The 13158-nt window shown below is 41.5% G+C and overlaps 1 protein-coding gene across 2 annotated transcripts in view; it reads left to right on the top strand.

Moving 5' to 3' along the window:
* RERG (RAS like estrogen regulated growth inhibitor) overlaps positions 1-13158 on the top strand; it is an 82565-nt gene that overhangs the window by 58428 nt on the left and 10979 nt on the right. For both annotated transcript variants that reach the window (XM_083859304.1, XM_083859305.1), the window contains exon 3: positions 12728-12784. In XM_083859304.1, the coding sequence (XP_083715430.1) occupies positions 12728-12784 (57 nt within the window). The remainder of the gene's footprint in view (positions 1-12727; positions 12785-13158) is intronic.

Genomic DNA, 13158 nt, shown 5'->3' with positions numbered 1-13158 from the left:
CACTTAACCAAAAAACATCTCATGGGAGGAATCCAGGCTCTCCTTTCCAAACCCACCTTGTGCTGGGAACCCTCTGAGTGTGATTAGATTCTTCTGCAAGAGCTGACCTTTAAAAGTCAGCAATTAACCAATCTGGGCAGCTCCAGGCCAGAGGAGAGAGGAGAGGCAGGAACCAGACAGTTCACTGCTGGCTAATGTCATTACTGGGGGACAGGAGGTGAGCCCAGACACTCTAATTAAACAGCAGATCTGCCCAGCAGGCTGTTGTGGCTGAGTGCAAGGCACAGACACCCTGCAAGACAGGACAGAATCCCAATTATGTGTCACAGCCATTCCTGTGGGGTTTGGTGGCAGCAGCTTCTCATCCAGCTGGCAAAAGGAAGGGAAGGTATGCCCAAAAATCCCCCCAAAAATGGGGATCCATCAGGGTGACTGCTTTGCTCTGAAGGCTTCAGTCCTAACTCACCTTATATCACAATTAATGCATTAAAGCACTTGCAGGTTGGAAAGGCAGTGTGGTGAGGGGGTTGCCTTCACTCTCTGTGTGAGACTCCCTGCTCTGCTTTCAGAAATAGCCCTGCATGCAAGAGAGCCCCTGGAGATCAGAGATTGCTCAACTCTCACCCACTGTTTCTTTGCTGTAGGTCAAGAGCCTCTGGCCAAGTGGTAAATGGTCACTTCTCTCTCTTCCAGAGATTGAGGGCCAATATTGTCATGATAGGGATGTTTTTAGGGCTGCAGAAAAGTGCCAGGAAAATTGGTGCTCCAGGCAAATCTGATTAGGGCCCTGTTTGCATCTGAAAATCTTCAATGTGTTTGTGATAAATGAGAATTTTTGACTGAGGCTAATGTTGGATTTGGGCCTTTGAAAAAACCTAACCTCACTGAAGCAATTGGGAAATCTTTCAATCTTATAATAATTTCCTAATCTTTTAGGTGGGTGCCATTCAAAATTTTGACAACCATAGAGCAAAAGATGTTGTAGGAATGTGCTCAGATTGGGCTCTTGGTGATAAATACACTTTATGGTCTTACAGAGCTGTGGAAAGATAATTTTTCCAGGAATAGGTGGGGAAGGCCCATGATCTGTGCATGATCTGCACCAATGGAGTGACCAGTTACTTCCCAACCCTCTTTTTATGATATTTTACTGACCAAAGAAGGGGGGAAAAAACCCATAATTGCATTAATTCAAGTCCTATTGGAGAGAAACATAAGAGAGTTTATCTACTGCCTAATCTTTCCAAATGCAATGCAAGTAAATTGAATTTGACATAAGTCTGAGCCTTGTCCTCTGTGTGGTCAACAGTATTTGGATGAGTAAGGGGAAAAAGAAAGGATATGAGAACATCATTACTAAGAACTAGATCAAACCTTAGTTAGCAGAGAAGTTTTCATAATATTTTTTTTGTCTAGTGGAAAAAGAAGGTCCTTCCTAAAAGGGCAGATGAAATATAGACCAAGTAGAATAAAGGGGAAGCTTGCCATGGAATTTTACCTAAATTTGAAGTATTTCAGGTTCTCTTGCATAGAATGGGAGGGGTCACTGAGAGGGAAATAGCCAAAATGGGGACATTTTGATGACAAAACTTGAAAACTTGGTGAAATATTTGCAGGAACCCTCACACTGGGGGTTTCTCTTTAGGAGACCTCTCTATAATTCAGGAATTTAAGTTGAGCCTCCTTGTTTTTAGCTATTGAGGGCATGGGGATTTCAGTCTTAACTTTTTTCTTGTATGGTTGGCCCTGCTGCCCTTATCAATTTGAGAAGATCACTCCTCTCCTTGCACCTAAACAACTCCCTGGGGCAGGAGCTTTCACCTACACAAAGAAAAGCTTTGAGGACTCCAGCAGGTTGTGCCTCAGGCTGCATCAGAGGAAAGAAGAATTCAGTGCAGAAATCACCCCAGAAATACCCCCAGCATGTTGGAGCAATGGCAGGGCACTTCCCAGCTGCTGAACAATTTAACACCCAATCCAAAATAACCTCCTGGTGTGTGCTGCTTCTCCAGGAATAATTTCAGTGAGTTTTTTCTTCCCTTTCAATTGTCAGCTTGATTTCCAGGAATCAACCTCAATTTCCAGGAATGTTTTTTATTTTTTTTCATCTGTCTCAGTGGCTTATCTGATAAGAATTGGTCCTGCTGCTTCTCTGCTTTCCCAAACTCTCAGTCCTGGTCTCATCTGCTCCAGCAATGCAGTGACACACCTTTACGTGCTGTACTTTATCTAGTTAAAATGAGACTATGTTGTCCCCTTTTCTGGCCAGGCCATGCTCATTACTCCAGAGCAGTGAATTATTCAGCTCTTCTGAGGAATGGCAGGGAAGGGAATTCCAAGAATGGGCTGGAATTACAGAATTCCTGCTTGAGCTCCGATCTTGATAAAGATGGTGAGAGCAGGAGGTGCTGCCTTGGCTGCTCATTCTGCAGGAGAACAGGTGGGGCAGATGGAGAGAAGCAGGACAGAGAAATGCTGCTGGGGGGCACAGGAGCAGCATTGCTGGGGTTTACTGTCCCCCTCTGGGGCTCCAGGCACTGAGGCTTTATCACATCTGCCCTGGGTGGGTGAGCAGGAGTGCCTCAGCCCTCCCAGGTGCTCTCCCATCTAAAGAAAAAGCCTCCAGGGTAGGACACTACATGTAAGTAGATTTTAAAGTCTGTATCTCTTCTTCTATATGAAACCAAAACTGTAAAGAAGGAATTAAAGACTACTTTAAAAAAATAAGCCTTGCTCCTGTAAAAAAGGTCAGCCAAGCTTTCAGCTTTGGCTGAACTCAGCTGGAGCTGAAGAGTTACAGAGTCATTTGTGAGACCACAAGGCTCATATTTATCTCCTGGGGAGCTCATGCCAGGATGCATCAGGAAAGTTAAAAATGCCATCTAAATTTGCTTCCTCTTTTAAAAGCAGCAGAGAACCAAGAGTTATAGACTATTCTTGCAGTGTGTAAACAGCTTCTGAAGGTACATTTGTGAAATCATTGTTTCAGCATCCAAGTGCCATTTATTATTAGTTTTAGAAATCTAAAACCCTTCTGCTTTGTCAGCATCAGTCTACCTGCAGTGATAATCCATTTTTCCTAGCAGACATAGCATTAGACACAAATTCCAGATGAAGCTGAGGAATGGCCAGGGAAACTGAAGACCAAAATTTCCAGCAGCTGCTCGGAGACTGAAAGGGGTTGAAAAAATTTTCTAGGTGTAAGAGAAATCTCCAGGTGCAGCAACAACAAACCAAATAACAACAGAATCAATGAAAGCAAACAAAAAAGGACCAAGCAAACAACAAACCAGTTTTGGGGAAAGACAAAAAATCAAATTCTCTTTTGAATCAGGAGAATTTATATTAATTCCATCTAGAGTCCAGCCCCAGACACAAGTGAATGAGTATGGCTGGGTGGGGAGTGACAAGAGACTTGGTGGGCAGGAAAGGATGAGGTTACCCTGGGAAAGAGCATCTCTTCAGCCCAACAACATTGAAATACTACTGAGCATCCTGCTGGCTGCTCTGTCCTGCCTGGCACACAAGGTGATCACCCAGCTCTCTGGGCAAATGTAAAAACACCTCTTGGATTGCTCCTCTAGTCACTGCATCAGCTTTCATTGTGAGCAATTGGAAGTTTTTTAGCTTGTTAAATCCCAGGGCTGTGTTCCTTCAGGTGTCTACAATGTCACTGTGAGCAGCTAAGCAAAGGCAGGAGAAATAAATGTTCACTGTTCTAGTCAACTGCTGTCAGACCAAGTGGAATTGTTTATATGCTCCCTGCTCACTGTGAAAAGAGCACTGAAGAAGTGTTCTTAAAACAAAGCATGAGAAAGAGAACTTAGACATGAGAGGTTTATCACACTGGCCCGAGAAAATAATAGAAATAATATCATCATAATTGCAAGCTTAGAGCTAGATGGTCTCTGAGCCCCTGGCACTGCTGTCCACCCTGGTGGAATGTACCTACCAGACTTCAGGATGGATGGGAGGGTCCCTGGAGGGAAAAGATGACACAACCCTCTTGCAAAACTGCCCGTGGGATCTTTAAAGTCCCCCTGGAACAAACAGGAACTCGGTGTTTTCAGCTCATGTAAAAGGAATGAAGAAAATCCCCGTCACTAAGGTCACTTCAAAGTGGATAAAGCACTGCCCCAGATAAGGGCTGAAAGAGCCCTGAATATATGACTTGTTATGTTTCTTATCTGTGTAATTTCTGATAGCCCCTCAGACTTTTGGGGTATTACTCATTATTCAGCAAGGATAAATGTAGAAAATCTCCCTCTTAATGCAGACCTTTAACTAAGCACTGCTAATTACTCAGCTGTGACCAGAAGAGCAATCCCTGGAGCTCTTGCACTCCAGGTCTCCTGGCAGCTGTGATGAGCATCATAAACTAAGTCATGTTAATCCTCCAAGTTCCAGACTTGAGATAAGTCAGAGGTTTTACAGCATCCATTTATCTACTACTGTGTCTTCTATTTTGTTTGAAGACACGAGATGTTTATTAGCTGAATGCCCTGAAGCATTGAAAATGAAAGCAGAAATTTACCACTTAAATTTAGATCATGTCACACGCAGACACATAATTTTAAAGTTTACTCTGAACAGTTCCCAGGATTGTGTGTCCAGATTCCAAGCAGAAGGCTAATAATAACCCCCACATTATTGCAGGCACCAAATGGGTGCTCATAAAACTGTAGTTGCAGCCAGAGATAGGAGATGATAGCTGTTCATCAAAATAATGAATTGAAATTCATTTAGTGCTGTCACTAACGCTGAGAACTGACTGGACCACTGAGCAGCATTTATCTTTGCCCATTAGAACATGGTCTTGTAGGAAATCACAGCTTCCAGGTCTGGGATGAATTAATCTCCCTCCTGGCAGAGGTTGTGTGGGATGAGCAGTGATGTGAGCCCAGGCACATCACCAGTTTGGCTTCAGACATAAACAGCCTTTGGTCACTGCTGATTTATGGGGAGTTGCTCTCCACCCACACCTCTTCCTCCAACCTGCTCCAGGAAAGAAAAGAGGTGATGCTGGGGGTGATACTCTGAGATATCCTTGGGTACCAATTCCATCACCCTTTGCTGCCTCCAGGGATGATCACCTCTACATCATGTTAGGAAACCTCTGTTCAAGACTGAGTTTTATTTTCAGCTTATCATTTCTACACATTTCTACATCATTCTATTTTGCAGCATACTTATTTTTACTGTGAGAAAGATGTGGTCCACAGTGTTTACCTTCCACTTCACTTCAGCTGCTCACAGCATTTCTATCATTCACTTTTATCATCCTGCAGCATTGCAAACCCTACTGTGGAAATGCCTCTCCTCTGCTCCTCCTGCTGTGTCTCTTAATTCTCCAGGTGTGATGGCAAAGCTGTTTGCTCTTAAAAAAGAAAAATTAAATTGCTGGTACAAACAAAAGTTCAAGATTCCAGGAGGCTGGCAAACAACAGGAACAGGTGTCTTTACAGCACAGAGAAAAGGAGGGAGGGAAAAAAAAAAGGCATAGCTGAAATATGAGAATAATAGCTGATTTTGAAAAAGATGGGTCCTCCTAAATTCTGCTTTGTGCACTGTGTTAAAAAGATGTAACATTTCTCAAGGCTTATGTCATCAGGCTCATTAAAAAAAAAAAAAAAAGGATCATTGAAAATCCATGAGTCAGTTTTCAGTGTATTTTGTTACCTTAATTCCTCATCTTCCTGGGACACAGGGACCTTCCAGGCATGCATGTGATTCAATCATCAATCATCAATCAATAGGGCTGGTTCAAACTTCTGGTGTTCACTTGAGCTCCTCTGCCAAAGAAAGGCAGAAATTGCACAGGACACAAAGTTTTTCAAGATCTTCCTGAACATCCTGCTCTAGCTGGATTGTGATCCCAATGCAAAGCTTTTCCAGGTTGTCTGAGATTTCTGTGGAGCCAAATCCAGAAAGCCAAGGTGTGCATGGAAAGGCCCTCTGACAAAGGCATTTTTTCTCTTGTGAAGATCACAGAACCATCACTAATGCCAGTGCCTTTACTCACTCACACTGCCCTCCCATTCAAGCTGACTCACTAAAAAAACTGTATTTTTAAACATTTTGAATTACTCTAAGCCTTTCCAGAATGGCTTTGTCATTACCAGAACCCACCATGTCCAACAAAATGTCTTTTTTCTCCCAGTCAGACTCACAAACATCTGGAGGTGTTACCACTAACTTTGGAAAACTTTGGAAATCCATATGTGTTGGCAATAGCACACCACAAAGTTTAGCCTTCACAAAAGGGGGGACAGAACAAGTTACACAGTGAAGTCAGCAGAGAGAAATGGTGCAAGTGTGGATATTCCCCTAAAATGATCAAAACACACCAGTCTGATAATTTACCTTTCACATGAGAGGAGACCTGTGGGATAAACAACCTTAGATTGGAATGATGTGTTATGGAGTGGGGTAACATAATGTAAATTAAACCTCCTGCTTGAGTTCCATGTGCAGCAACATTTGTCAAAATAATGCCTTGAGCACCGAAAGCAGTGGGGAGAACATTACTACAAAAATCCTTCTGTTCAGTGAGGATGGGATGAAAAGCTACTGATAAATTAAAAAAAGATCAGGGTGAACTATCCAGAGGAGCATGCAAAGAAATCCAGTCTCCTGTTAAGACAGTTAAGATGAATATGAAAATACATCATGCCATGGACTTCCAGAATTTCACACAACTTCCTTGAAAAAGGTTACTTTTCTCCAGGCTCTTAACACTCAGAAGTTCCTAAAATCACATCTATCCCACAGCAGCAAAATGAAATTACCTCTGAGATAGATGGAAATTGCCACCAACAAAAGAAATCCTCCCCAAAACCTTGTGGCAGAAATTGAAAAGTGACAAGGACATGAAACACACTGACATTTAATCAGGCTGGAATATGAATAACCTGATGGGGACTGCTAAAAACCAGAGCTGAGCAGGGCTGTGGTCTCTGTCTCTTCCACAGTAGGACACCCATTCCGAATAACTTGCAAAAAGAAGGTCAGTTATTGATATATAATTTAACAATTGATTGAATTATTGCCTGAAAAAGCCTTTGGAGTCCTGCTGTATTCACATTGCTGCATTCACATTCACATGCTGCATGTAAAATATTAATCAGTGTAACGATAAATCCAATATTTAATTATATTAATCCAATTAATAATGTTTAATACTGTGCATTTGAAAGCTCATTAGTGGTTTTGAAATACTTGAACATGGACTGGTGGTTTCAACCATGGTCCTGCTGTGGGAATTGAGACAGATATTCCAGTCCCTTTATATTCCACCAGAACAAAAAGACATTTGAACCATTTTTGGTGTACAGATTCATGTCCCTTACCATTACCGCTGAAGAAAAAAAGCTTTAATTACACATTGAAACCTCCTGAAAGGCAAAAGCAACACATTTCCTCACACATCTGTTCAATCCTGCTCTGTGTTTACCATAGCCCAATGTATATACACCTGTATATAGACACATACTGTTGTATATAAATTACTATGTGGTATATATAAGAATATATACATTTGGGATTTATATTTGATTGATCTTTATGCATTAAAATATACATACTTTTAAACTTATTATTGGCAGTCAGTCAGTGGAGGACCTCCCTGTGCTGTCAAAGGAAAACTATCATAAACAGGAATTTTTCTGAACAGCTCATTGTTTAAGACTTTAATATACCCAAAACATGCAGAGTTTGAAACAGCAAGGCAGTGTGAAACAAAGCAGTTTTATACTTCATTGAGTTCTCCCTTACTTTTTTAAGTTCTCCCTTACTTTTCTCACTGAACTTGCTTTTTGCTCCATTAGATTTACTGTAGGAAAAGTCCAGGTTACTGCATCAGGTCCCACACCCCCAGATGACTTCTGCACTCCCAGAAGTGAATTAAATTCTCATGGTTTTGTCTTTAGAGCAAACCATTATTTCCCAAAGGTGGACATGGAGCTGTTTAAAGGAACAGAACTTCACCTGCCAGAATCCAGCAGCAGGATCTGGAACCTGCAGGAATTTCCCCCATCTTCCAGGGGGGACTGAAATTCCAGTTCATAAAAGGCCTCTGAGAAAGTGAATGGGTGGATGAACTCTCTCCCAAAAATATCTATTTTAAGGAAAAGTGAAATTTCTGAAGGCTTTATTTCTGAAAGTGCCTTTTGCTCATTAAAATCTTTGGTTTTTAACCACTCTGGTGTCTCCTGCCAAGTGTGGTTTACTGATGACACATCATGGTGGCACCAGGAAAGGACTTGTTGATAAGTTAAATAATGGCACTACTTTCAGCCCATTTTTATAGCTGAAAATTCTCATGGCATAAAAGAGTCATCATGCCATTATTTCACTGTGGAAAACTGTTATTTTTCTTAGAATAACTTTGAACTCTGTAACTTTTTGGGAAGGGGATTGTTTTTCAACTAAAGCCCTGCTTCCTTTCTTCCCCAAAAAACTCAGCTTGTATTAGCTGGAACAGTCCCAAATCCACAAAGATATGTATTCAGACAGATTGTAAATTTAGCTGGAGCATTTGTATGTTACTAAATCCAAACAAAGATCTAAAGCAAGATGCAAAATATCACACACACAATAAAAAAAAATCCTAAAAAAGATATGATTTTTAAAGCTGAGTAAGGGACTCAGCCACACAAGTTAGAAAGAAATGGATTAATTTTATGGTTGATAATCTTGGTTTATATGCCAAGTCAAATCCTGGTAGAACCTCCTTGTCTTCAGTGGGGTTACACTGCAAAATGCATTTGACAGACAGTCATGACTCTTCTCCAAGAATAACCTCTGAGGCAGAAGTTTTACACATGAGTGAATGAATTCCCTGTGCCAAGTCCTACCCTAATTTATGCCCTGTACAAAACCAGCTGACTTGGAACTGAGAGTGTCAGGGAAGGCAGAAGGAGAGAGATATGAGTCTGTTCTTCCTTTGCTGGGATGTGACATCAATTCCCTCTGGTGTCTCCAAAAAAACCACAGTGGGAATCCACGAGGAAGATTCCTTCCTTCCAATCCTGCAAGTTCTGACCTTTCACAAAGCTGGATGTGCTCAGGGAAGAGACTGGGATTAGTCTCAGTGGAGGGCCATGAAATCCACTCGTGTAAACTGCTGCACCAATCTGAGCCTTGGCTGCTTCAAAATGAATTTGGAGGATGAGCACTGGAAATGGCCACTTTAATATGAATGTTGGAATTAGTCACTTAATTTAATCAGAAAATGATGTGTTTCAGACAGTCTCAGCCTCAATGTTATTTTGAACCAAACCCCAGCATTTGGAGTGGGTTTCTTTAGTCTCTTGGGCTATTTTTGGCTCATTATCAGCATTAGAAAGTAAAACTAACTAGTCAAACCGTGCACACACCTTTGCTCAGGTGTGAGGGAACTAATGCCCATCTCAACCCATCTTTTATGCAACATTACTAAGGACATGGAAGGATTTTATTGCTCTGCCCAAAGCATCATTTAAACCAGCAGCAGAAATCTGACTGCTCCAGCTCTAAGCCTAGTGAACTGCTAATGTCCTCACTCCTGATTTTTTTTTCTGCTGGCAGAGTTATTATACAGAAAAGTGATGTAATCTGGCAGTGAGGGAGCTCGACATAAACAGCCTGGCTCCACAGTAATACCCTTTCTCCAGGGGATCACTGCTGGGGCAGGAGGCAGCAAGTTGGGCTCCAGACTGACAGCCCAAGCACTTGGATGCCCTTCCCAGCTCTTCCCTCATCCTCTATTTCCAGTCAAATCAGGCAGCAAAGTCACATTCATTGTTTTAATGCTCCACTGGATGTCAGGGGCTCGTCTGCTAAGCACCCCTAATGAGGGACAAGTGAAGATATTTCCCTTCCAACAGAGTCTGCAATGCTTATAAACAGAGCAGCCTCTGGATCAAGAGCCTCTCACGTTCCCCATCTGTGAAATGCAGCTAGCTGCTAATCTTCAGCCCCATAAAAATGTGTGGAAGTGAAAAGCTTTGTAGGATGTGCTGTGACCACTGCCATGACAGAGAGCAGAAGTATTTGGGAGGAATTAAGTGGGTCAGAAGCAGGGAGGCTGAGCAGAGCCAGCAGTCCTGCACAGCCCCAGAGTGTGTGCCCCAAAATGTGGTTCTGGAGCTGAGAGTTCCCCACTCACTGGGCTTGTGCTAAAAGGATGTTTCCTTCCCTTCACTGGGCCCAAAGAAAAGTAAAATATTTAATAAAATACTTTATTGGCAGCAATGCTGAGCAAGTGGCTCACTGTGCTTGGTGTGCTCCCCACTGAGGTCTGCCAGCAGAGAGACTAATTGCCATCTGACTGTGCATGGCAGCCACCTCCCACCCTTCCTTCCTTTGCTTCAGCTCCCTCCCAAGCATGTAATTATTTATCTGTATGTGCTGGAGATAATTACAGCCTGCCTTCCCCCTTCTCACCAGAGCTTGCACCAGTGATCTCTGATTCCTCCCCTGTGCAGCGCTGCACACCTGCACCTTTCCATTCTGTGTAGATAATTCTGGATTTCTCCTCCCAGCCGCATCTCAGCACCTCCAGTCCAGTTCTACTTCTACTTCTTATGGCTTGTTACCTTCTAATCCTCCCAAATCAGCTCTTCTTCCTCTTTTCCTTCAGAGCTGCTGCTCTCTGTGACCTGTCTTAGTCGTGCTTGACAGATTTCCAGTCCCCTGCATCATTTCTGCTCTCCTCTTCACAATTTCCATCTACAACTGCAAGGTTATCATAAATAGTTAATAATAATATTATTATAGTTAATATAATTAATATTATTATAGTTAATATTATAGTTAATAATAGTTAGTAATATCATAAATAAACCATGTTCAAGTATAAAAATAGTTGGAAAGGTTCTTCTGCCTTTTCTCTCTCTTCATCAGCTTCTCCAGGTCCAGGCACAAGCTCAGGCTCTGCCACACAGCCCATCACTGCTTCTCCTTCAGAGTATGGCTGCCAAAGAATAAATTTTTAAAATCTCTTTGATTTTTTTCAATCTATTTTTACATCCCTTGACAAATAAGATACTAAGAGAGACTCTATTACTAGCAGTTAGAGAAGAATCATGACCAAACTTTCAGAACAAGGTGCTTGAACTGTTTCAGCTATGATAAAAGGTGCAGAAAAAAAGTCCTGGTGCAGCATCACCATGGATGGGAAATTAGCTACAAAGAGGTCATCTTCTTTTGTTATGACATTCAGGTTAAAGGACCATGACTTGAAATAATTAAGAATTGCCACATCTACTCTGAGGAACAAGAACAGCATTTCAGCAAAGCCTAAGCAAAAAAATCAGAGTAGAATTTCCTAAGGAAAAAAGAAACTTAAAATAACACCAGCTTCAAATTGCTTCTTGTGTGGTGATCCCATTTCCTTTCCAGGATCAGCTTCTTTTTACCCCTCCAAGTATGAGGCATAGTTAATTTTCTTAAAACTAATATTCTGATTGTCTGATTAAGCAAATCTTAATTCATTAGATTTATTCTGCTTACTCTTGCCTTATCCTACTGTTGGCCATAGAAGTCTGGGATGGAGTGCATTCCCCTGGCTGCAGTTTTGACAAGGATCAGAACTGAGTTTTACTGTCCACCTGCAGCCAAAAGGATGGAACAATCACATGGAAATGATGACAAGGAACTGTTTTCTTGTAGCTGTAACTGCTGCACTCATGGTTAGAGCAGTGCTGTCTCTGGCTTCATCTGCAGAAAGGATTTTGGATGGTTTGCAATGATAAATGATTAATTTGCATCATTAAAAATTCAGAGCACTGCTTAGTTTTAAATTCAAGAATAATCAAAGTAAATCGTTTTTCAAAGGATTTGGAGGGATAGAAAAAATTAAACAGAAGAACATAAATAGCAAGATCTTAGCCTATACTCTGAAACTAAGAACTACCTGTCCTGTGCTCCAAAATATAAACCTTTTCTTCTATTTCTGCAAATTGATTAATAGCATGTGTTGACCATTGGTCTGAAATATTTAATCTCCTTTCATCAACTAGGCAAAATGTGGAAGCTAAACTGTCACAAGGAAGGCATGCATAAAACAGAGAGGGAAGCTGTTTAGCCAATTATTTCTGCCTTACAAGGCTTACAATCCAAAGGCAAGTTTTCAAGGATAAAATTATTTTGATCAACCCCTCATTCTGAAGTGTCACAGCCGGTTCCAAAACCGCCAACACTTTTTCCACTGGTTACAGGATACCTAAAGCATCCAAAGTAGTGGCTTTAATGCTGCAAAAAGGCTTTGGGTTGGTTTTGGTTGTTTTTAGTTTTCGGTGCTGTTGGTTTTGTATTTGGTGTTGTTTTTGGGTTTTGGTTGGGGTTTTTTTGGTTGGTTTTTTTAAATTGTCTTGTTGGTTTTTGTTTGTTTGGGTTCTTGTGTGTGTTTTGGGGTTTTTGTTTGTTTGTTTGTTTTTTGGCCATGTTTTTGTTTTTGGAGGGACTTTTTTTTGGGTTTTGTGGTTTTTTTTCTCTCTCTTTGTTTGGTTTTGTTTTGTTCCCCCCATCCAAAAAGTGTGAAGTGGGCCACAAACAGTGACAAGTTCTTGAGTCAAGTTCTTGAGTGCCCCAATGAGCAACATTCCCTCCTGCTCACAGCTCAGGGGACCTGCTGCCTGACCACTCACATGGAAAACCTTACTGGGAAAGCTTTAAAAAAAAAAAATCTGTTGAGTTGATGTTGATTTCCTGTCCTCCTTACCCAAAAATCTCTTTGTCCCCCCAGCTCTGGTGGTGCGGTTCCTGACCAAGAGGTTCATCTGGGAGTACGACCCAACACTGGGTAGGTCATTGTGTCCTGCAAGGATGGGGTGGAATGGTATGGCTTAGGAGGTGCCTTCAATACCTCAGGACTAAGTAATTCACACACAAAGTAAAGGGCTGGAAAATTCTCTTTTCTCCAACGTGTTCCCTCTCTCCTTCACAGCATTTCTTTGCAGGCTCCAACATGGATCATACAGTTAAATATCAATTTCTTAATTAATGTTCTTTCCTTAAGAGGTCTCATAAGGGAAATAGAAAATGTCATAAAATTGCACAGCAGAAATGAAGTTTAATGTAAAAAGCAAGTATCCAGGATCATTCTTAATATTTTTGTTTGGCATCATGGAGAGATAACAGATATCAAAACTCCCATCTTGGAAAAATAAATCTCAG

The sequence above is a fragment of the Zosterops lateralis genome (assembly GCF_965231275.1).
Source record: "Zosterops lateralis genome assembly, chromosome: 4".
Taxonomy (NCBI): domain Eukaryota; kingdom Metazoa; phylum Chordata; class Aves; order Passeriformes; family Zosteropidae; genus Zosterops; species Zosterops lateralis.
This window is presented reverse-complemented; position numbering and strand designations above follow the sequence as displayed.